Raw genomic sequence first — 24,627 nt, 5'->3', positions numbered from 1 at the left:
TGTGGGGCATGCTGCTCCTTTCCAGCCTGGGTCACCCAGTAAGTCACCAAGGACTCCAAAGGTGTGGGTCTTCTCACCTAGACACACCTCAACCCCACACAATGAAGAATAGCTCTTGGAGAAAAGGACTCAGAGAGAGAACCGGTTGCTGGTTCTCTGGGGGACTGGGGTGCAAAATAGGGGAGGGCCAGTAAGAAGCGCAGGCTTCCAGTTAGTTGCAAAGTAAGTGAGTGGTCAGGGTGGAAAGGACAGCATAGAGAATATAGTCAATAATATTGTAACAACTTTAGATGGTGACAGACGGTGACTAGCATGACGGTGAGCATCTTCTAATGTACGTAAATGTCGAGTCACGAGTCACGTGTTGCACACCGGAAATGGATACAATGCTGCAGCTCAACTCTACTTTGAAAAAAAATTTTAAAGAAGAGTTCTTAGAGGAAGTTCACTCATCTAGAGGTCTGGTGGCTGAAGTTTAGTATTCAGTGTAAATCAAAATTCTAAAAAACATGTACAGTTATTGCTGATTAACACGGCTTTACATTTATCTAGTGGTTACAGTATGTGTGCGAGTGTGTGTGTGTGTTGTGTGTATGTAGATGCCTAGAGCTCTGTTTCTTCACCCTCTTGTAAGGAGAGTGGTAAATCCCACCCCCAGTCACATGCACAACGGTGCACACACACGCAACACACACACACACCCCAGAAGCAACTGAAATGCTGGAAGTCTTAGTTAAACACACAGAAGAGAAGGGGCGTGGTCCAGGAAACCCAGCTCTGACCTTAGACTCTTCATTATGGCACAGCAGAAAGTGACAGAGAAGGATCTTTTCTCTCTGACTTTACAAATGCAAATGTTTCTCAGAAGGTCTCACCTAGAGCGACTGTCACAACACTAATCAGCAGTTCACATCTTTGCAAGGTTCAGACAGCAGCCAGCCGTGTGGTTAGGAACAGGGATGTGGAGATGTCCAGGGAATGAGGGGTGCCTGGAAGGGCAGGATGGGGGTGTCCTGGTGGGAGAGGGGAAGGACACAGTAGGGCACGACATGACGGGGTGTTGCTTCAGGACTGTTCCTGCGAGGAGGGCAGATCTCTAGGATTGGAGGCCCAGCCGGTAGAAAGTCATTGGTAACTTTAGGCCAGAAGTGCTGAGGGCAGAGCTGAGGCGGCACAGAGTCCAGAGACCTGCAAGGTCCAGAGTGAGCTGAATAACAAGACCTTTGTTCATTCTTCAAGTATGGATCAGTAAAGTAAAAAAGCTGACCCTAGGCTCATATAGTTCTCAGTCTGAGTTGGGGAAACAGGCGTGTTAGCAGAGGATTGCCGCACGCTATGGGAAATGCTGCTGAAAAGCATGGTACAGAGCACCGAGAAGGGAAACATCAGTTTTGCTTGGGAGCGGGGAGAGGAATGACACTGCCCAGCAGAGGGGGCGTTGCTGTGTCTCAAAGCACAAATCAGAGTTTCTCAGGCCAGGAAGAACTGGGAGAAGAAACAATACAGAGAGCATGATGGAGACTTGGAAGATGGCGAGTTGTCTCAGGTGACTGGCAGAGCCACCAGGGCCAGTGCCAAGGTTGCTCATTACAGAGCCGTCTCAAAGGGAGAGTCAGAGGCCACTGTGCAGACGGGGAGGGACATGGAAAGTTTTAAGCTGAGAGGTGTAGTTAAGGTGATGGTGGTCATTGCGGCAAATGTAGGGGGGCGGACTTAATGAGAAGCACGAGAGGAGAGTTCAGACGGAACTCTGAGTTTCAGAAGGAAAGAGGAACTGAGAGTGGGATCCTATGACTGACGGGACCTGGTTCTGCTGAGGGCCAAGGGGGAATCTCAGTGCTCAGCTAAGACTTACTGTGCAGGCTCTGTAGCAAAGCTGCGGGAGTCCTTGTTTAGGCTCCAGCCACTGCCCTGCACCCCTTCCTCACATCCCCGCAGCCTACCCGATGCCCCACAAGTTGTCTCCTCGACTCCACAGTGCTGACTCTCTACCATCGGTGTGGGGTCGTGTTTGTCCCGCCCTCAGGAAAGGACCCACTGGCTCCCTTGGGACAGTCCTTCCACTCTCTCTTTGTAACATGGCAACTGCTGATCCTTCCAGAGTGGAAATCAGATCATATTATCCCCTGATCAAACCCCCCGGTGGCTCCCGGCCAACCTGTCCTTTCCCTACATCTGTTCTTCTCTTGAACATCTTCCAACCACACTCCCATTGCTTTCCCAAGAACATGCCAAGTGTGTTTGTAGTCCCATCTTAGGACCTTCCCTAAATCTTATTTCCCTCTTCACATCTAGCCCAAGGCACCCTGGGAGAGAGGCCTGGCTCAACTTTAAAATAGCCCCCACCACATCTTGTCGCTTTCATTCCCTTCACCTGCTACGTCCCTTTATGACACTTCTGAGTAGAATTGTTTTCTTGTCTTTCCATATCCAGACTGTTAGCTCTGTCAAGGCAAGGACTTCATTTCTCACGTTCACTGCTGTGCCCTCTGAGTGTACAGCAAGGTTTGGCAAACAGTAGGCACTCAGTAAATACTGGTTGAATGTATGGAAGAAACAAGTGAACACTGGCACGCTGGGCGAGCTTGTACCCATTATTCAGCGTACCCTCAGAGCACCCCCACGGGACCAGGAGGTAACAGGCTCAGGGAGGAGTCATCTTCGCATGCCACTGTGGACCCTGGAACCCAGCAGCCTGGAGGGATGGTAGGCTCGCCTCTGGGAGCAAAGGGTCATGTGCAGAGACAGAGGCGTGTCTGGTCCTGGGGGAGACGTGCCTGTTGGTGCCCACTGGCAGCCTCACTGGTCTCTGAAGTTGAAACACAGTCATATACCCATAGTAGTAGTTCAGGGTGGGTGCCAAATTAAGGTCAAGATAGCTGTTGTGGAGAATTACAAGTTGTGTGGAAGGTTCAGATGAAGTTGGAGCCCTCGGTTGGTGGCCCTTCTGGGGAATAGAAGGTACCAGGTACGGCTATCTTGCAGGGTACAAGGAGGAATATGGGGAATCCCAGGTAGGACCGTTGTGGGGGTGCAGGGAAGATCCTAGATAGGGCTGTCCTGGGTGGGGATGGGGGAGGTTTTGGGTGTGGCCTGACCATAGATGGCTGTGACAGTTCAGGTGGTGGGTGTGGGGGTGAGGAGACCATGGAAGGAAGGAGCGCTAGCTCTGAAGGATCCCAGATGGACATTGCTGAGTTCAAGCAATGGAGGGAAAGGTTATTGTGTGTGAACCCCCATCTACAGTAAGTGCCAGAGCAAGTCTGGAAAGAGAGGTCATTTCTCCACATGAGAGCAGAGTAGGATCTGGTAGGTACCCAGGATGGGGGGAAGAGACAAAGTGTAGTTGTGTGACTTCGTAAATAGCCAGGAACCAGCTGTTAAGCCATTTCACAAAACTGAATTTCCATTCTTTGCCAACTGTGTTTCTGATCACATGTCCTGAGATTTAGAAATTTTTATGTTGACTATTTGACTCTACAAAAGGCTTACATGCATTTCTTCTTTGTGCTTTTTATTATTTTCAAGTCAGAGATTCTTTAAATCCTGAATACATTAATTTTTTTCACTCCCCTTAAAATTTAGCATTCCTGTGAGCTTTGAGAAGCTTTTGGTAATTAGGCCAGTGAGTTCCACAGCTCCCGGGATGACCGGCCCTCAGCCATGTAGATAGCACCTTGGCTTGGGACTCTCCTGTCCTCACTCTGGGATTCTGGGATTTTTTGAGCCCTCACCTCTGGGCCCTTCCAAACCCGCACTGATTTTGATTTTGCTGGCAATCTCCTCCTGCACTGGACAGCCAGGATCCCATACTTCGCATTTTTCTACATTAGCTTGGAGTCCTGTCTGCATGGCCTTGCCTTGTTAAGTTTCTCCCTGAGGGACAGTTGGGCACAGAGGGAAGGCCATGGCACTGAGTGGAAGGCTGATGGGGCTGGGTTCAGGTCCTGCTTCTTTCCCTTGAGACTCCGGCCCCGAGGGTTGGATCCACTGCCTCTCTGAGCATTGTGTCTTCATGTGTCAGAGGAGTGGGTGTTCCCGCCTTGAAGCCCTGCTCTGGGCATGGAGGGATCAGGCTGTTTGGAAGTCCCTGCTCCGGCGCCTGGCCTCAGTGATCCTGTCCAGCCTTCTGAGCGACATGTCCCCCTTCGATTGTGCGGCGCCCTCCTCGGTGCCCACAGGGGAAGAGGGCAAACCCTCTTGATGGACGACACAAACGACACAAACGTGTTTTTGAATCTTTTCTAATGGTACTTATCTCTACTTCTGTTCACTCTACTTCTGATTGAGGGCCTACTATGCATCAGGTATGGCAGAGGCTCTGGGCACAGATCAGCGAGCAGTACAGGGGAAAACCCCTCCCTTTGTGGAATTTACATCCTCAAGCAAACCTCTCTTACTTTTACTATTCTCAGATCTCTTCCGAGTATATTTGTTGGTTAATAGGCATTTGGCCCTTAAGTTCTCAAAACATTTATTGAGCGTTTACTCTGTGCCAGGCACGGTTCTAAGCATTTTATGTGCATTATCTTATTGGCACCTATACTGGTTCCCACACAACTGTGTGAAGGGGGCTCCATTATTGTTCTCATTTTACAGAAGAGAGGCTAAAGAGGCAGAGACAGAGGTCTGGACACTGGCCCGCAGTGTACACACCATAGGGACTGCATCCTGACTCCAGGGCCCATACCCATCCTTGCCCCTCCAGCTGTCTCACTTGTTCCCAGGATGGTCCTTAGACTTTGGTTCAGCCTTCCCTCTCCAGCAGAATACCACGTAGACTATCTCCCATGACACCCAGCAGAGGCCCACACACACAGTAGGCAACTTATGGATCCTTGTTGCTCAGGTACGAGTCTGCATGACCGCTGGAAGGGCTTTTAGGCCCAAGAGCCACTCTCTGCAGGCCGTCACACTGACCTCTGTTGTCTTCTGTTCTAGGACGGCAACAGCTCACTACGTTGCCCAGCAGGTTAGCGCAGGCTCCCCCTCCCACACCCTGCCCTGCTCTGGTCCCTCATGGCTCCACAGTGGGGGTAGCCGGACCACTTCTGTGGCCTGCAGCATGTTTCCTTGTCATCCCCTTCTGAGCCTTCTCCCTGTGCCTCCCCCTCACCATCACACTCTCTTTTGATCTCACAAATCCAGGCCCTTGGAGAAATCAGACAGTATGAAATATGAAAACTGCCTGGGAAGTAATTGAAGAAACACTGTGACTTTTGAAACCCTTAGAGATAACACTCACACCTTCTTACTCACATTATTTAATTTTTAATGGCAGATTTAATTAATGGAGATCAGGTCTTCTGGTTTCAGACATGCATACGGAGCAGCTGGAGGAGGAGGAGGGGCGGCTGTTTATAGGGTGGAGGGAGGACAAGACTCTGAGATCGGGAACCTGAGGAGTGTAATGGGGAGGATAATAGTTGACGGTCACTGGGTGCTGGTTGACGTGCGGGCATTCGGTGCAGTGCGTTTGGAGCCGTCTCCCTGCCACCTTTAAATGGGTGATGGGCTCCAGGCAGGCACAGCGCCCAGGCCTCCCCAGGCCCCGTGGACGATGCTGCAGGCGGTTCCAGGCGCTCTGCTGGTACCACACTCCACACCCACCCACACAGCTGCCAGAGTGTTCTCTGAAACATGCATCTCCCCTGCCACTCCCTCCCGTAAAAAGTAAAACCCACCTTCTGGCCTACAGTTGAGAACCCCAGGTCCCAAGCTCTCTTTGTCTCTGGCCCCTTCCCTTACTTCTGGTAAGACTACAACATCTAATGTGTGCTGTCCCTCCCTCTTCCTCTCATTATTGGCTCATTTATGCTCATCATGTAAGACTCCATTTTTTAAAAGAGCAAGTACCCTTCGACCCAAGAGTCTGACTTCTAGAATGTACGCTTTGACTACGCCCACTCGTGCACAAAGGTAACGATGCCATGATGTGCCTTTCAGCATTGCTTGTCATCACGGAACCTACTGTGAAATACTATTCAGTGGGACAGTTGGCTGAGCATCCCTTTGTAATTGTGACATTGTGTTGTCTGGGAGCCCTGTGAGGCTGGGGGCGGGGGCAGCCATGCTCATCTTAGAATCCCCTGGCACCCAGCAGGTTCTCTGTATGAGCATGGGTGACCCCCATCCTTAGAGAAGCCCACAGTGGTGGTCTGGCCCAAGGGTCTGCAGAATGTCCCACTCCTCCAGGCAGAGGGTCTGAGTGGACTCTAGCACCCTCAGGAAGGCCTGGTGGACACAAGCAGTGGGCTCGGCATCCCCAAGGCACAGACCAGGACCTCCATGGACCAGGGGAGCCGCACAGGGAACTCTCTGTGGTGCTTGGTCCCAGGGTCTGCTCAGGCAGATGACATGGCAGACTCAGGAGGGAGGGCGGGTTCAACAGGAAGGGGAATTCCTCTGAGTCATTCTGAGAGACAATAGAGGAAGCTGCAGAGGGATAATCACAGCCACTTCTTGGCCTGTGGGCACTTCCTGTGACAAATCTCGCTGACCACATGTTCAGTCTGAGCTCGGAGGCAACTCAGCTGCTTGCTGAGCTTGTCCTGGCCGAGCCACGTTCACATGGAGATGGAGAGGCAGCACGGAGGTGCTGGGGGTCCCAGCAGCCCACCTTGGGAAGGGACATTGACAGACCACAGGCCACAAGCCTAGAAGACAGTGACCTGACACGTCTCCAAAGAGAGACTGAGCCGAGAGACTGTCTCGTGGCAAAGTGAACCTAGCGGGGGCAGAAGGAGGAGCTTAGTAAGGCCCGAGCCCACCTTAGAAAGTCCAGTGGTGCCATGACCTGTGGCTGCAGCGGGCAGGGTGGGCACCATGACCCTGCCACCACTCAGCTCCGTCTCTCAGCCATCCTGCAAGGGAGGGGGAGCCCTGACTTACCACGAGGAAACTAGCTGCTGGAAGTGACTCACTCAAGAACACAGAACGCATAGGCCCCAGAAAAACGGAAAGGTGGGCCTGCGGGCCATGCCGTCTTCTGTGAGGGCCCATGGATGGAAAGGTCGGACTGATGGCAAATGATCCCCATCCAGGATATCACAGAAGAGCATCTGTGTGGAGTGGGAGGAGAAGCCAAGCCGATTCATGTCTGTGTCCTTATGCCCATGCCTAGGACATTCCATGTTGGTCGAATGTCAGACTGGTTGAGGCAAAATCATAATCTCTTGGCTGGAACATCAAGACTCTAGAAAGGAAACATGGGGCAGCTTGGAGTCAACACAGACCTGTAGGAGCCAGAGCGATTGTGGCTGGGGAGCGGGGGAAGGGAACCCCTGTGTATCTCACGCCCAATGTGTGCTGGGAGTGTTCGCATTTCCCATCTGCTGTGCCTGATGGCTGGTGTAGAGAGGCAGGGGCTATCTCCTGGGCTCAGAGGTGAGGACCTGCCAGGCTCCCTCAGCATTTGGGGGGCGGAAGACCCGACACGGGACTCACCCCAGCATAGCCCCGCGCAGTATTCTGGCACCCAGGCTCCTGCTGGTCTGGGCCCCAGATGTTCCCTTAGGCACACCCCCTTTGGTGGGCCCTACCATTTAACTCTTCCCCGAGGCACATACCAGGATGGGAATGAGGGCCACGTTCCTACCCAGACTCTGCCTTTGATACCCTGCAGGTCTCTAGGGGAGGTGCTTTCTGCCCCCGTCTTGGTAACGGAGAAGGTTACAGAGAATATAGATGGATGGTGGGGTGCCCTGGGGGTAAGGTGCCTCCCTTGCATGGCTCAGGTCTGGTTACCTGTCACCTTTACCATTTTGTCTAAGGAGTAAATTGTTCCTTTTGGGCCAGGCTGTCTCTGTGAATGGTAGAGTGGGGAGATCCAGACTTAGAGTCCAACGGGCATGCACAGGGGCACAGCTCTGTGACTTCAGGGTCCCTTTAACTGCCTCTCAAACTTCTTGCAGGGACTGACCCAGGCTGGTAGGAGGCCCCTGAATCTGGAAGCTTCCATTTACTCATCTGTAAAAGAGGGGCAACCACCCGCCACCCCCCACACACACATAGGTTCTGAGAACGATCTGGCCCAGGTGTGCGTGGCTGGGCAGGCTTCCCATGGCTCCTTTGTTATCTTGTCACCCTCACCAGCGAAGTCTGACTGTTGGCCCGTCTTGGGCTGTCCTCCGGGGTTTCATTCTTGAGACTGCTTCCTGCAAAAAATCAGTCTATCCACCGGGAGCCTCAAGGGGCCCCACCAGGAGTGTGGTGGCAGGTCACGTGAGCCGGAGCATTTTTATTGATCTCTTCTGGAAACAAGTGGAAAGTGCTAGGTTCTGGGGCACTGAGGCATAAAGTAGGGGAGTAACTTACCCAGACTCACACTGCGGTGGCCCCAGGGCTTCAGCCCAGCTTTGTCTTACTGCAAGGCCAGGCTGTCCTCTACACAGGTCTGGTCTGGATGTGCGCACTTACTCGGTAACCTCAGAAGGGAGGGAGGTGCCAGCCTTTGGTCCTGCCCTGTAGCTCTGGACAGGGAGCCACCTTGCCAGGGAACAAGGTGGTCCTGGCGGGTAGCAAAGCACGCACCCAGCTGGGAATCAGACACCTGGGCTGTGGTTTTGGCACAGCTGCCTGCTGTGTGGCTTTGGGCAAGTTGCTTCACCTCTGGGCAGCAGAGTCCACCTACCTACAAAACAGGGGTTGGACCAGATCAAGTCTCAGTATGTTTTTTCTTTAAACATGGTAAGTATTTTAGTCTCTGTTTAAGCTATTCACCTGTGCTATTGGAGCACAAAAGCAGCCACTGACAATGATGAAACAAATCATGAGTGTGGCTGTGTTGCACTAAAACTTTATTTACAAAATCAGGTAACAGGCCAGGTCTCCTTCAGAGTGGTGTGTTCCCAGCCCCCGAACCAGAGGATCCACGTGTTGGTCCAGCCATTGCTACCCTTGGATTCTGCAGCTAGGGTTGGCCCACGGTGGGTGGGAACTAGACCCGAGCTATGCCGCAATCACTGATCTGCTTTGATGCTGGTCAAGAAATTAGCATCTGTCGGTTTTTAGCGTGGTTGCACCCCTGAGGGAGCCAGAGGAAAATTTCAATCTTTGGTAAGTAACCACTTCTGTTTTTCTCTTTGTAGAACGTCGAGATGTATAAACTGTCTTCACAGCAATTCCATGAGGCAGCTTCGAAAATGGAGGGCACAATAAAGTAAGAATTTACTTATTATTTTTTGTAAATAGCCTGTATTTGTAAGAATCGCCACACATGGCTTGAAACCTGCCACCACCTGCCTAATTTCTAATTTCTCTAATAACACAGACAACCATCTGTTCCTCGGTCTCTCACCTGGATATGAGGCAGCCATTGGTCATCTGTAATTGGCCAAATAAGCACTCAGCTCTTCCCTGGCTCCCTGGCGGTGGGAAGGGGGCTATGGCAGACTGGTAGGCTTGTTTCAGGCCAGATGTTCTGTGGGCTGGGCCACAGACTGGCCATCAGGCTCCCCGGGGAGTCAAGAAAGGGGGGCTGCTGCCCCGCTGCCCCTCGCCCTAATTTGTGGAGGTGGTTTTCAGAGCAGCCTATTCCTGAGGGCAGCTCTGTGTGCCAGGCCCTGAGCCATGTACCTCTCACATGTTGACATGCCTGGGGCAGCCCCCATTTTACTCTCAGCAGGACTGGGGCTCAGGGACACTGATGGCTGGCTGAGGTCACATAGTACTGAGTGCCAGCATCCAGTCACCTGTCTGTCCTGCTCCTGCGCTATGAGGGAGGCCTCAGAGCCAGAACATTAAGGAATGGCAGGTGCTTGCAGTGTGTTCATTATGCGTGCACCCTACTTCTGGGGCATGTCACAGGACGGTCTGCAGAGGGTGCCGTGGAAGGGAGAGCTGGGCCTTGTGCTCTGGGTCCTTTGTGTGAAGGTGGTCTCTGTGGACTGGGCCAATGCCCTATTCATCCCCCAAGGGTCTTCCCTTCCCTCCCAGGTGTAAATCGGGGTGTCTCTCCAGGCAAACCAGTCACAGTGCAGAATGGTGAGGGCTTGGATGTGGCACAACAAGAAGGAATCATCAGAGGGAGGTTTGGGTGACAAGGAGGTGACAAAGTGCTTATAAATACAGCTGCTGATGCAGACCATGCAAGGAGCCAGGAAGGGCAGGGGAACAGATGGACTCAGTACAAATCTGGGGTGCAGCATGGGGCAGGTGAAGCTAGGGGTCTGTACTGCTGGAATGGACTACAGAGCAGCTTTGGGGAAAAGCATTTATCTTGAGATTTTAAGTCCTAGAGCAGTAACAGGAGACTCAGAGAAAGAACTTCCCAGTAAGCAGGTGGAGATGGAAAGGTCTTGCATTTGCCCATTGGGATCCCACAAGGGTTCTGGGTGTGATCAAATGCACTGAGCTGCATAGACCTCAAGAAATAGAATGTTCCAGCTTCCCTCGCAGGCAAGGGCCCAGCCGGTTCGTCCAGAGCTGAGAAACACATAGAATCATACTCAGTGAAAGGAAGAGGTTGAGAAGCAGTCACACCCCAGATGCTGTGGGATGATAACCACCCCAATAATGTGATCCCTGGTAACAGAAGAAAACCACAGCGCAGCCCCTCGCCCAGGCCCATCCGCTGGAGCTGCCTGTAGGCAGTGATGTCAGGTCCATAGGCCCTCTCTCTCTTTACCTGGATCGTGGAATAGCCCACCCCCCAAGAAGAGACTCTAGGGAAAAGGCAGATAGCTTTACTGTCAGTGATCCCTGCCGTTTTGTTACCTGCCATGTGGCCCACCATCCTGAGGGTGGAGACTGCTGGCCTCCTGGTCCCCTGGATTAGTGCATTTGACTTTGGGGTCACATCCTTTCTCATCCTCATGTCTTCTGAAGGCAAAGGGGAGATGGCATATGAGTGTCTTCTTCATCTGAATGAAGTGAAAGGTTTTTTCAAAGGTTTATAACATCCCTTGATAATTACTACTATATGCTAAGCATATGGCTAAACGGAGGTGCTCTGTAAGGCACTTACACTATCCTCTCCTTTCCTACCACTGGCATTTCACAGATGAAGAACTGAGGCTGGAGTGGTGGGATGCCCCTCAGCTGGCCCATGATTACGCTCCAGGCTGGGGTCAAGCGTCACTTAAATGCTTCAGAGCCACAGCTCTTCTCCACGTGTCTCTGAATCGTCGCTGTCCCTCAGGGGCCCCTCCGAGTGTGAGATGGGCGTCGGGATGGCACTGAGCCTGCCTAGGCTCTAGAGTTAGGTAGACCTGGAATCCAGCCTGGCCCTGCCTCTCACTGGCCAGTCCTGTGACCTTGGGCAGGTCATTTCACCTCTCTGATTTCCTCACGTGCAAAACAGAGCTGATACCGCTCTAAATGCTTTGAGTGAGATAACACACGGAAGGAAAGTAGACCTCACATGTCAACAGTTGGTGGTAGTGTTGTGATCATTATTAATAATAGCAGTCATTTGAATCACTCTTGCAACACCCAGCTTGGCATAGTGTGGCACAGATTTAATAAATAAGTTGAGTTTACTAACAACAACAACAACGAAATTGCCTTTGCCCAAACAGAGTAAACAGGAAGCAGTGCAGTTAGAAATTATTTTACTTAAACACTGGGGATGGAGAGCGGATTCTTTGATTGGGAGATTTCTTGGATTAACAAATGATTGTAAATTGTATCGTAAACGCCAACTGCTGACAGCAATAATAGTTCTCTTCCAAGACAGTAAACATCTTTTAACAACTTTGAGTAAACTGGATGTTTACTTAGGTGGCTAACTAGATGTCCATGTATTCATTTGTTCATTTAATGTACATGTATAAAGTACCTACTGTTTGCCAGGCACCATGCTAGGTGCTGGTGATAGAATGATAAACAAGACAGCTCTGGTTCCTGTCAGCAAGGAGCTTGTCATTTGGAGTATGACAAACAATATTTTTAAATTAATTGCATCAGAAGCAATTGCCCAAACAATGATTGATTACAGTAATGAGCCATGAAAAAAATTGTTTGAATTAAAAGGCACATGTCTAAGGACCCTAATGCCAATTTAGATGGTTGAGAAGGCTTTTCCAAGGAAGTGACATTTAAACGGATTCCTGCAGGATAAGGAGTCTTTGGTCAGAGGAAGGAAGGGGAAAGAGCACTTCAAACAGAAGTTTCCACGTGTGCAAAGGCCCAGGGGCAGGAAGTGATTTAACATATTCAGGGAATTGAAAGGCCTGTGTGACTGGAGAGGAATGAATGAGGAGAGAGAGACAAGGATGAAAGATGAGAGATCAGGACTAAGAAGTCAGCAGAAGCCAGACCACATAGAACTCTGTAACCCATGTTAGAGATTTCACTCATATCCTAAAATTAGAAAAATACCATTTCAACTTTCTTTCTTTCCTAATGTATGCACTTAAGGTATTGACTTCTCTATAAACGCAGCCTTAGCTACACCTTAACATTTCGATGTATTGTGTTTTCATTATTAATTGAGTTCAAAATTTTTCTAATTTTCATTCTGATTTTTTTCATGGGTTATTTATATAATTATATAAGATGAAGAGTCACACACTCTACTGACTGAGCAAGCCCACCCCTCTAGTTACTTTTTGAATAATTGATTTTCAGTTTAATTCTGTGGTTGAAGGACATACTCTAAATCCTCCATATTTTGAGACCTTGCTTTATAGCCTGTATGTGATCTGTTTTGCTAAGCCTTCTGTATACTTGAAAAGAATGTGTGTTCTGCCAGTAGGTGTAGTATTCCGTGTTTGGCAGTTAGGTTCATTTGGTCAATCAGGTTCAGATTTTCTGTATCATTACTGATATACGGATTTATGGTTTCTTTCTGAGATCATTTTCCTTCTAACTGAAGAACTTCCATAATATTTCTTTTAGTGTAGCTTTGCTGATTATAAATTCTCTATTTTAATTGTCTGGAAATCTACTTCATCTTCAGTTTTGAAGAATATAGCAATCCTCTCTTTGAGCTCCTTGAAGGTATCTTTACATTCTGATTTGATATCTGTTTTTCCCTGGAGAAGTCAGCTCTTGATATTATTATTACTCCTTTTTGTTAATTACCTTTTTTTCCCCTCTGTCTGATGTTTAGCTTTTCTTTGTTTTTGGTTTTCCTAACAGTATGACTGTCATGTGGCTAGGAGTCCATTGTCTTTCTTTTTTCCTGTTTGGGGTACATGTGTTGGGGTTTGATGTCCTCTTGTTTTAGAAATTTCTCAGCCATTATCTCTTCAAATAAAATTCTGCCCTATTTTGTCTTTCCTCCTTTCTGGCTTTTCAGTTACATGTATTACTGTGTCTCATTTGTCTCTCTGCCTCTTTTTCTGTTTTTCATCACTTTTTTTTTAATCTTCATCCTGTCACCTGCAATTTCTCTATTGACCTTTCACTTCACTAATCTTTTTAATGTTTCAAGTCTCTCTTAAACCTATTTATTGAATTCTAAATTTCAATTACTGCATTTTTGTCAATTCTGAAAGTTCCAGTAGTTTGTTTGTTTGTTTGATTCCCAGTCTCTGCTGAAATCCTGGTTTTGCCATCTGTTTTCTGGAACCTATTGGTTATTTTGAGGTCATCTGAGGGTCTATTTCTTTTGCCCTTTTTTTTTTTCCTCTTGGTCCTATCTCTTTGTGTGCCTGGTAATTCTTGATTGAATGCCAAGCATTGTGTAGAGACTGTACAGAGGCTCTGGAATGTATCTTCTTCCCTGGAGTGCTCCACCCTATTCTCTGGTGGCCACTGAGGGACTGAGCTGACTGAACACTTGCTGCAGGTTTGGTAAAGCTCAAGCTACTTCTGAGTTGCCCTTCTTTCTAGGGCATGGGTTTCCAAGGCTCCAGGACACCTCCTTTCTTGGTGAGCTCTGAACCCCTATGTTTGCTTCCTCAATTCCATGAGACTTCTGAAAATTCCACTTTGCCTTTCAGTGGCTTTTACTTGGCTCCTTAGCCTCTTGTCTTAAATAGCTCAAGAATGTGACAAATGCCTTAAAAGAGGAAAACCACTGAGTGTTGGCTCACTGTATTTTAGCTCCTTTCTCTCCAGAATCCTGGTCCCTCAAGGCCTAGCTGCCGTGGCAGCCTTGAGCTCCAAAGGACTAGTGTCTCTCCATACTCCTATGAGATTTCCAGAAGCTCTGAGCTTCTCCACCCTTTAGCTTAAGCTGTTTTCCCAACTCTCAGCCTCCCTTCCTGCATTGAGAATTGCCAAAAAAACTTAGTGGGACAAGTGGCTCTAGGAGTGAGTACTTAACCTCTGTACAGGTCCCTTCCCTTCATAATCTTGGCCCTCAAGACCTATTTTGTCTTGGTCCTCAGATGCCCTAAAACAGACTTCTTAAATGTCAATTTTTAAAATTTCTTTCTCAGCAGTGAGTGTAGTTCTTCCCCAAGCTACTCTACTATAACCGGGAGCAGAAGTCTCAAATTAGCTTTTGAGGAATGATTAGTTTGCCAAACTGAAAATGGCCATGCCAGGTAAAGGAAAGAGAGTAAGAACTAAAGCAAAGCCCATCAAATACTGGTTAGCAGCATCAGACACTGATGGCATGGATGGCCCTCCCGACTTTTCCTGGGCTTGCTAAGCTTTCCTGAGGCCTGCTAAGCCTGCCACATTTGCAGGGCCTCAGAAGATACCCGTCAGAGGGTCAATGGAGAACTCAAAACTAAAGGGAAATGTCGTTGGTGAGGCCAGTATTCACAGTGTGGAGACTCTTGTTTTGGAAGAATTCCGTCATTGGGGTAGAAGTGGGCCTCCACAGTATGTACGCATGCACAGACACACACGCACGCGCGCTCGCCCTTCTACCTCACAACAGCACAGCAGGCGGGATTGTTCAGGTTTTCTGAAGGAAGAGATTAAGACCCCAGGGAACATCCTGCATTTATTGTGTCACATCTATTTTTTATGACAACCTTCAGTCCTCTTCCCGTGGGATTCATTCAGAGCCTGTCTCGACTTCTCCCTGTCAGGAAACTTGTACAGTCCTCCCTGGCCCCACAGAGAGCCACCCCTCAAAGAGATTAGAACAATTGAGTTGAAGGAAGAAGGTTATTAACTATTTCCTGAAACTGAGTCATTGTGCTGCAAGGACTTTGATCCGGAGAGGTCTGATTAATGTGGACACAGTGACTTGAAACTTGCTGGGGCTGAACTTCCATGGCAGCTCCCGCCCTCACCTGGAAGCCAGGGATTATTAAATAACCTGTGGGGGAGGGGCTGGGCTCACCTGAGAGTATATTCTCAGGTGCTCTATTAATTGAGCTACAGACAGATTGATTACCTATTAAGACAATGGTCATTTATTTGAACCCCAAATAAAATAGTATTCTGTATTAATTGATCCAAATAATGTTCAAATTAGTCTGACTTCAAAAGCTGTTCCTCATTCTCACTTCCTTATCTTATATAATTTTGTAAAAGGAGCAGGAAATTTACCAAAATATGTGGCTTAAACTGGTGTCCATGGCTCTTTGAGAGGTTGCAAATCAAAACCCATTTAATAATCCATTTAACAAATCAAAGTGCAGTTAATACATGTCTTTAAAAATCCACATGCTGCTGTTCTGCTAGGCACTTACGTGGCTCCCAGGGTCTCCTATTCACAGGGAGCTCTGGTGGCAGATGCCTTGCAGGTCTGGAAACCAAGTCCCCTTACCTCTCAGGCTCAGCTCACTCGTCCGTAAAGTAGGGAAAATGATGATGCCTGTGTGTCAATGAAATGCGGGAATCCACAGAAGTACTCAGGGACACACAGCCAGCTGGTGGCAGAGTGAGATTTGAACCCAGGCCTATTTGAATCTGGCTCTTTTCTACTCGACCAAGATACTATCCTCTCCGGAATCTGCAGGACAGGGGGAGGAGCTGCTTGCTGACTAGCTGACTCAGACATCCCCCCACCTCGTGCTGGTGCTGTAAGTTTTGGTGTGCGTGCACGTGTGCATGTGTGCGGCCCCTGCCCGGGGCTCTTCACAATGCGGGCAGAGTTCTGCCTCTCTTGTAGCAGCAGAGAGATACACGGAGAGAGAATTCATCAGTAGAGGGAGTGTTTGTGTGGCATGTGGGAATGGAGAGTCCAAACTGGGGTGGTAGTACTCCCTCAGGCCAGAGCCCTGGGCTGGTTCTGGAAGTGAGTGTGGGCCACCTTTGAAGAGCCTCGTGGTTTCACTGGAGAGAGGAAGTAGTTGGCTTTTTGCCCACACCCCATCGTGTGCCCCCAGCAGACATCATCAGAGGATCCCAACAATCTCCCCCTGAACCTGGATGGCCTCTCATCAAGGTTGGCATTCAGGGTGAAACCTGTTTGCCACCCCAGATCAGACAGCTTCTGAAGACCAAGTTTTCCAGTCTGAGACTCTGCTCAGTTCCTGATTTCAGAATGCAGAATATACAATTACCATTGTAGATCCTATTTTCTGTCTAGAATGCCCCCTTTTTTCCTCGCAGAGTATGCTCACTTTTCGAAATCCAACTTAAGCATCTTTTTCTGTTTACTGTTTGTCTTCCCCAGAGGTCAGTCCAATATGTTCTTTTTCTCTGAATCCACACTGTCCAGCCCCGGACTTGGCTCCGATAGATGCTCACCAAACATGTGTTGGGTGGTGGGTGGATGAGCTGAGTCCCTCTGTGTAGACTCCAGGGGTGAGTTTTAAAAACAAATTATTGACTGTCTAAGCATCTTCTCCATAGAAGCTTCTGCCATGCACAGCAGGGTCCCAGGTCCAGTGGTGGGGTGATGGGGGAAGTGTAGGGTGGCCTAGGGCAGGACTTTGAGGTCAGACAAGTGAGTGCATTCCAAGCCATGCTGCCTAATGTGTGGCCTGCATCAGATGACAGAACTGCTCAGAGACACTTGCCCCCTTCTTCCGAAGGTTGTTCCAAGGGCATCATGAGGCAATGTTTTGAGCAATAGTAAGCACTCAGGAAACATTAGGTATTACTTATACAGAAACTCACATTTTAAGGAGAGAGAGATTGAAGTGCAGTAGCCGAGAGGGTGCAGTCCTCAGTACATAAAACAAGGTAACAACTGTCTGGACCCGGAGCCACCAAAGAAGGGGAGACACAGGGACCCCCTGCCCCCAGCTCTCCTTTTGGAGACATGCCCTGCAGAGACCCTCACATGTGTGTACAGCCAGCCACAGGCAAGGGGGCGTGGAGCCCCGTTTCCAAGAGTGACAGATTTGGAGGCAGCCTCACTGCCTGTGAATAGGGCAGTGGATGAGCGTAATCTGCCTGACTCTGAATAGCAAACAGCAGTTAAAAATGATGGGGCACCTGGAAGGCATCTGGAGGGGTGCCTGGGTGGCTCAGTTGGTTGAGTGTCTGTCTTCAGCTCGGTGAGATCCTGGAGTCCTGGGAAGGGGCCCCCGCGCTCTGCTCCCTGCTTAGCAGGGGGCCTGCTTCTCCTTCTCCCTCTGCCTGCAGCTCCTCCTACTTTAAAAAAAAAAAAAAAAAAAAAAGAAAAAAAAAGGATCTGGAGCCAAGCACGGGAGGATGCTTGGGAGATGTTGTTGGGTGAGAAAGCAGGTTGTGGTTTACTCTGTGTGTGTGTACTGGACACACGTACAGTCTCTCTGTTCTGTAGGTATGTGCAGTTTGCGTGGATATAGAAAAGAAAGTCTGGAAGGGTACACTCCAAACAGAAAACCGTGATTGCCCCTGGGCAGTTCAAGGGCATTCAGGATTATAAAAAGAGTCAGAGGGGACTGTAACTTAAAAACTATGTTTTTAATTTTGTGAAAAAGTAGATGTACTTGTGTGCAGCTTGTGTAATTAAAAATTAATAAGAATACAGAGACATTGCAAGAGAAGAATCGATGATGATTTGGGCCAAGGGAGAGGGAGGTTCCCAGTGTAGTCGGGAACCAGATCCCGAGCTGACCCTGGAACTGTGTTCCTGGTTGCGCGTTTGTGCACATGTACGTGTACATGTGTGACTGTGGGGGAGGGCATATCAGTGTGAGTGCGTCTGTACATGTGTGTGAGTGCATGCACATGTGTGTCAGTATGTTGTTTTCTGATCAGCGCTTGACCTCTAACTCACCTCATGCCCTTTCTTTGAACTTCTCCATCAAAGACAGAGACTGTGGGACTAATCTGTGGCTTTAAATGTCCTTTGGCTGTGGTCCTGTTCAGAAGAAATCTGATATGACATGTGAACATGTGAGGTGCCCAGGAGCTGCTGTTCTGGATGAAGTCAGAATGGACATTGAGTTTCTGGACTCAGAAGCCCAGCTCCTGGAAAGCCAGGGATCCAGGGGAGAGTGGGCTTCTTCTCTCTGGGCGCCCCATCCCTACCTTTATGAGGGCCCAGCCCACTGCCCTGGGATTCTGCAGAAGCTGCTGGCTGGGTTTGGGCTGACGTGCCCTCTCACGCATTAGCAGGGAGATGACAGAAGATGAACCCCGGAGCAGGCAGCATGGCTTTTTGCTGGCAGGTGTAGCCAAAGGTTCCATGTGGAACAAAATCGAAATGTTACTGAGCAAAGGAAACCTAGAAATTAGCCAGTGGTTTTCTGTTGTGCATTCACTATGTCACACAAGCCATCAAGCACTGGGCAGTGGCGTTTCCTGCTGTGCTGCTCAGGCTCCCCGCAGAGAGGCTGGGGAGGCCCCCAGTGGCGGCGGTGGCGGGGGTGGGGGTTGACGAACCACGGTGGTGAAAGGGCTGAGAAGCTGAAAGGCAGGGAGGGAGAAGCCTAGCCACAGGATGTATCTGTATTCCTCTTAGGAGGCTGACTGGTACAGGCCTAGAGCCTTGAACTACAGCTTGAAAATTTAAGTTAGATCTAGGGAAGGACTTTCCGACTTGCAATTAGTGATCATAACATAATAACCAAGGGAAGGAAGCTGTACAGCCTTTATCTTCCTCTGGAGGTATTTAAGGAAAAGCAAGTATTGCTGTATACCCGGAATGTGGTATATGCCAGCCCTCTTCCCCATCTGATCAGAAACAACAGAAGGGCCCCTTCCTCCGCGTCAGCATTCTGTCGGCCTCCTCTGGCTGGCAGGCAGTCGGCCACCGGGTTTCTCCCAGGGAGAGTTTCCTAGTGGTTTGCGCTTGACCTCTACTTTGGGCAGAGATACTGTCCCCACTTCTCATGACTCATTCTGTAGCCCCTGCTCTGGTTCTGTGGGCCACCATCCACAGAAGGGAGTCAGGAAGGGCCTTGTCTTATCTGCCTGTCACTTCCTGGTTAGGAAAATTTTGATAATCACTTCTCTGTAAAGAGAGGATTAGGTGATGGAGATCTGGAGCTTCCACTGAGGCTGGTCCAGGACACAGCGTGTACATGATAGACATGGTCTTCGCCTCCACCGACAACACAGACACCACCCTGCCTGCCCACCTCCCCAGACAGCACCCACTCCCTCTACACCTGTCTCCAACATGTCCCCCTGCCCAGCCCAAGTCAGCTAGCTGTGTCTCCGAGGTGCCTCACAGAACCTAGGGACATTTCCGGGGGTACAGCTTAGAACACTGTTTGACCCTTCTGTGTTCAAGCATCACATTCTACTAGATTGTAGGCTTCTTGCAGACAGGAACCTTGTTTTACTCCTCTTTGTGTCCCGTGGGTCTAGTCCTTACGCCTCACTCTATATTTAGTGAGTGAAAACCCACTGTAACATATGGTCACTGCTCCAGCCGCCCATGGAAAATCAGTCTGGGAGCCAAGGAGATGGAGCAGTGAACCCTGCCTGAGCTCAGTGGGGCTGCACAGATGAAGTCATGTTCATGCTGAGTCCAGGCAGCCTCTGCCGTCGAGGGTCAGTGTAAGCAGACTGAGAGTAAGTCTGCTCTCTGTGGGCTGTTAGAAGAAGGTAGGGTACTGCTGTTGGGGGAGAAGCAGGTACTGAAGGGGTAGGGATGAAGCTCAGATGTGGCTCGAAGGACGGGCTGGTCCAGATGTAAAGGGCCTTCGTGCGTATGGAAGAATTTGGAATTCACCCTACAGGCAGTGGCAAGCCATAAAAAAGCTTTTAAGCAGGGAATTGATATGATCGAATTTGTGTTTTAGTAAGATAACTGGCAGCTTCTGGGAGATAAAACGGTAATGGTGTTGAGGTGGGAGGCAGGAAGCCTGCTTAGGAAGCTGCCGCAGGACTACTAGCTGGGATGACTCACCCATTCAGCAGACACGTGCTTAGGGGCCCAGGCAGGGCATAGCCCAGGCAGGGCACGGCTGTAGGCCCGGCAGAGAGGGTTCCCTCGTCAGGACAGCGAGATGGACAAACGGTTAGCAGGGGAATAAGATGATTCTACCAAGGTCTGTGAGGAGGATTAAAGGATATAATGGGATGGAGGGGACTAGGACTTCTGGTGGAGGATTAGGGATGGACTGTCCAACACCGGGGCAGCACCAAGCCACAAGACGGGGTTGTGCAGATACCAGGTGTAGGCATGGCTGATTTCTGGGCAACTCTGTGTGCCAGTGGGAGTGGATGAGGAGCAGAGAGGCAGGGAGGCTCCTGACCATGGCTGGACAGGAGCACGAGTGTGAGCACCTAGAGGGTTTGGGTACCATCCTCAGGGCTGTAGGCAGGTGAGGGGTTCCCCAGCTGCCCCAGCACCAGAGCAAGGAGGAGCAGGGGAGCCTGTCTGACGACCATGGGGGTGATGGGCTCAGTGATGGTCCTGTTGCCTCTGAAGCTCCTGGAGCCGATCCCCCTGGTCGACCACACTTGGTGGGCTCTGAGTGGTAGCCACGGTTCCAGGGCAAGGGCAGCCTCCAGGGGCAGCTGGCCTCTGCCCTGAACTTTCTTAGCGCTCAGAGATCCATGACTCAGGAAACTGGACTTAGAGACGACAGTGTGTTAATCCCCGCCTCTCGACAGAGACAAAAATGGCATTTCATCCCAGCTCTATAAGCAGACTCGCCTGGGGACTAAAGCCTGTGTCCCCAAAGGCCCGGCTTGGGCTCTTTTCCTTTGTGCCACTTTTGTTTTCTTTTGAGTGTTACATTTAAATTAGCTTCTGGGGATTAAATGTTATTACAGTAGAGGAATCATGTTTGGGGTTTTCTTTTTTTTAAGTCAGTAAAGAGGTTAGGGCTTAGCATTCTTGTCATTAGATTTATTTTTCCTGGTCCTGTTGCCTGCCCTGTTCCTGTTCTTAAGAGAAAGCTTTCGCTTGGGTTTCATTGTGGTCGTTTTTGCCTGGAAGGGAGCAGCTTTGTCGCAAGCAGGGCCTTTCTATTGAACTTGAGGGTGGATCTTGGTGCTACAGCATCACCTTGCCCTGGACCCACTCTGGGCATGTAGTGCTTAGGAGTGCACACTCATGCCTCCCAAGAAGGGCGCCCTGGCAGAGGGTCAGGAAATTGTCAAGTGGTGAAATGTGGCAGAACTAAAGAATCCCCCTGAGGTCCAATCACTGTCAACCACACCGCCCCTCCTTCCACAAGTGACCAGAGCTCTGGGCTCCACTGACTGCACCAGAGGCTGCCAGCAGGACCCACCGTTGCAGAGGCTGGCAGAGGCTGGATACTGTCTCCTGGTATCTGGTTCTTCAAGGACCAGGGTGGATGTTCCAGAAAGATTTGTTTCCCCTGCAGCAGTCTGTAAGACAGGCTCATTTTATCAGACTGTAGAGTTCGGTGGAGGCCGGTATCTCAGGTGGTTAGATTTCAAGATCCTGACCGTCTCTAGGCCCTAGGAAGGGAGTGCATGGCAGGGATGATGCAGGCTCTGAAAGACTGAGGGCTCTGCCCACCACCAGCAGAGTTCCCTGTCTCTCTGTGCATACCAACAGGAGGGCCTGCCCTGAAGCGTTCACCTTAGAGAAATAGTGTACATGGTATGCTGCTGGCCTTGGCTCACGCTCATCCCCAGGCTGGAGTGGACCCCGAGAGGCCCAGTTTGACCTGTGGTCATTGGTTGCTGGTTTTATGGTATAAGAAAGGACTTTTGTTTCTGGTACAGTCAGATCCAAGGGAGTTGAGAACCGTGATTCTGAGCCTTCTCTGTAACATCCAGTCTCTCTGGGATTTGAAGGTATCCATACCGGGCCGCGATTTCTAGGAACTTTCTAAGTGTTCCAAAATCATCACTCCCATTGTCACTGTTCCTACCCCACCAACACCCCTCCACACACACACACAAATAAGATGAAGTTCTGAGTCACTCTGCCTGGTGGCATCCCCATAGGGCCCTCAGAGGGGGTCATCTAATCTAATCCCAGATACAGGCAGATCCTTCCCAGGGTGCTTGCCCCCAGGAGTTCGACTGCCTCTGCGAAAATGAGCTCAGTTGCCAGAGCCCATCTTTACTAAGCTCCCCATTTCATCTCTCATGGCCCTATGAGAGAAGTACTCTCTCATGGAGCTTGGGGCTATGTCTTAGCAGCTTCCTAGCTCTGTCCTTGGGACTTTGTAGAGCTCGGTGAAGGTGCCTCTGCATGCCAGCATCCCTTTGTAAAACATTATAGCTTTATCCTTCCAGCACTAATGCCCGGTTCCCGAAACCACCCAACGAGACACACACCTGGCTTCCAGTCTCTGTCTCTCCTCCCTGTGCTCCCTGTTAGCAGCGGGTTCTGCGAGCCACAGCAGGCTGACCAGCCCAAATGCAGCGCGGCCATCACTTCCCTCATCTGGAGACTGGGCTCTGGCTGGAGCACACTTTCACTGGGCTGCGGCACCATATTAGCTTGATTGTCCCCTACCCTGTCACCCGGACCTCACTGACCATCCACACAGAGCTTCAGACAAACTCCTCTCCATGCGCGGTTACTAAGTGCTCTGGACTTGGGTTCCAGACCTCATATTTATCCCCAATAGACTTCACTAGGGGTAGATTTAGCCCAGCCTATAGACTGATGATTTGGATATGTGGATGCTGTCGTCTGACATATTCATCATCCCATCTAACTCTGCCTTCCATAAACTTGCCAGCTCTTCTGCTAAGTCATTGATGAAAATGATAAGTTGCACAAGGCTTAACACAGAATGTTAGTAGAGACTGCCTTCGAAGGTGACCTTGCCCATGTGGGTCCAGTGATCCAGCCAGCTCCTAACATATTCCTTGGGCATCCAGCCTGCATTATTCCTTCTTTCCCACCGAATGGGTCCAGGTAGAGGCTGGGACTGGTGGGCTACTGTGTAGCCCTGGGCTCCCCACCAGGATCCCTGTTATAGGGAAGAGAAGAGTATGGAATGATATGTTTGTGATTGCCTTGTCTGTTCCTACTAATCACCTCTCCATTTCCTAAGTGCTCTGAAACCAGCTGCTTTACTGGGCCATTCTCGAATCTTATCTGGGCTTACCTGTATTTTATGGCATGAATTCTTTTGAAAACCATGAAATGGAAGACTATTCCTTTCCAGTATTGCAGTGTTCCTCATTCTCCGGGATTCTGTAAAGGTCAGCAATGGTAGCCTGGTGGTCCAGATCTCAAGTTCTCTTGGTAATCTCAGGTGCAGGCATTGAGAAGAGCTTGGGCCTCACCAGTCACCTTCCAGCCCACGAAGGCCTTCTGTCCTTTTGAGCTAGGATCTGTCCTGTCTTCCAGGAGGTAGCTGGGAACAGGAGAAAAACAGGGTCTTTAAAGCACAGAAATCGGAGTTAAATCCTGATCCTGCCTCTCACTTGTTGGTTGAACTTTGGCCAATAGACCCTCTCTGAGGCACAGCCCTCTCCTTTGTAAATAGGGGAACTGTCTAGCACCCACAGGGCTGTTATAAGCACTGAGGAAGCAAACCTCTGTCCAGCCCTGAGCCTCCCTTTTTGCCCTCTCTCACCCACGGCTTCATCCCCTTTGGAAGGAAAAAAAAAAAAATCAACCCATAATGTACCTCTTCCCACCTGGTCCTGCCCCTCCCCGTACTCTCTGCTGCTGCCTGGTTCATCTCCTCTGCCCAGACTGGGCCACCCAGTCATCAGGAAGCCCTGAGGAGCAGGTTCCATCCTTGCTATGTGGGACAGGTCTCCATGGAGCAGGGAGGGCACAGGGAGACATAAGGATTTTCTTCCCACCATCTGTGCCCCAGCACCCAAGGCCCTGCCTGGCCTCACCCCTGCTAGACTAGGGCTTCTATCTGCCCTTCTGTGGAAAGGCCCTCTGCCCCTCATGAAGTCACCCTGGGATTTCCCAGTTACTAGAAGCAGTCAATGCCTTTTTGCTTAAACCAGTCCAATACAGGTTCTGCACATGGAATTGAGTGTTCTAGATGTGCCTTTCATTTCCATCCTGGGCCCGTTCCCAGATCTTCAGACCATTTACTGATTTGGCTCTGTTTTTCAGGGCTGATCCCCCACCCCCCACCCCCGTCTCATTGTCAGCCTCCCTCTGGCCTTGGTTAGTTAGGCTGGTGTATGAACATCTACTTGTTATTTGGATCCTTTTAGAATGACTGGTCACAGGGATGCATGTGCCTCACTGAGTGGCCCTTATGACCAGCTCGGGACTCAAGGCAGCTTGAGGAGTCGGTGAAACTTGAACCAGAAGCCCCCACAGTCTGTCCCCGAGAACATTTCGGGTAGGTATGCCTAATGTGCTCCACTCTTCTTGTGCTCCTAATCCCGCTGCCTCCCACCCCCTTCCCACCTCCAGAGCTGTCAGAGCTCCCATTCTCTGCAGTCTGCTCCAAGCTGATGACCAGAAGAAAGAGGATCTAGTCAATACCAGCTTACAGGCCCCTGGGGTTTTCTGTACTGAGAAGGAAG

At 50.0% G+C, this 24,627-nt stretch overlaps 1 protein-coding gene across 6 annotated transcripts in view; it reads left to right on the top strand.

Annotated features, from left to right (window-relative positions):
- The window catches only part of CHCHD6 (coiled-coil-helix-coiled-coil-helix domain containing 6), a 246,330-nt gene that overhangs the window by 191,847 nt on the left and 29,856 nt on the right, over positions 1-24,627 (top strand). For 3 of the 6 annotated variants that reach the window (XM_045991349.1, XM_045991353.1, XM_045991351.1), the window contains 2 exons: positions 9,090-9,160; positions 24,310-24,440. In XM_045991349.1, coding sequence (XP_045847305.1) covers positions 9,090-9,160; positions 24,310-24,394 — 156 coding nt within the window. In that variant the 3' untranslated portion in view covers positions 24,395-24,440. The remainder of the gene's footprint in view (positions 1-9,089; positions 9,161-24,309; positions 24,441-24,627) is intronic. The other 3 variants (XM_045991348.1, XM_045991352.1, XM_045991350.1) reach the window with 1 other exon arrangement.

This window comes from Meles meles, chromosome 20, assembly GCF_922984935.1.
Source record: "Meles meles chromosome 20, mMelMel3.1 paternal haplotype, whole genome shotgun sequence".
NCBI classification, from domain to species: Eukaryota; Metazoa; Chordata; class Mammalia; order Carnivora; family Mustelidae; genus Meles; species Meles meles.
The sequence above is the reverse complement of the archived record's forward strand: the minus strand, read 5'-3'. Positions and strand labels throughout refer to the sequence as shown.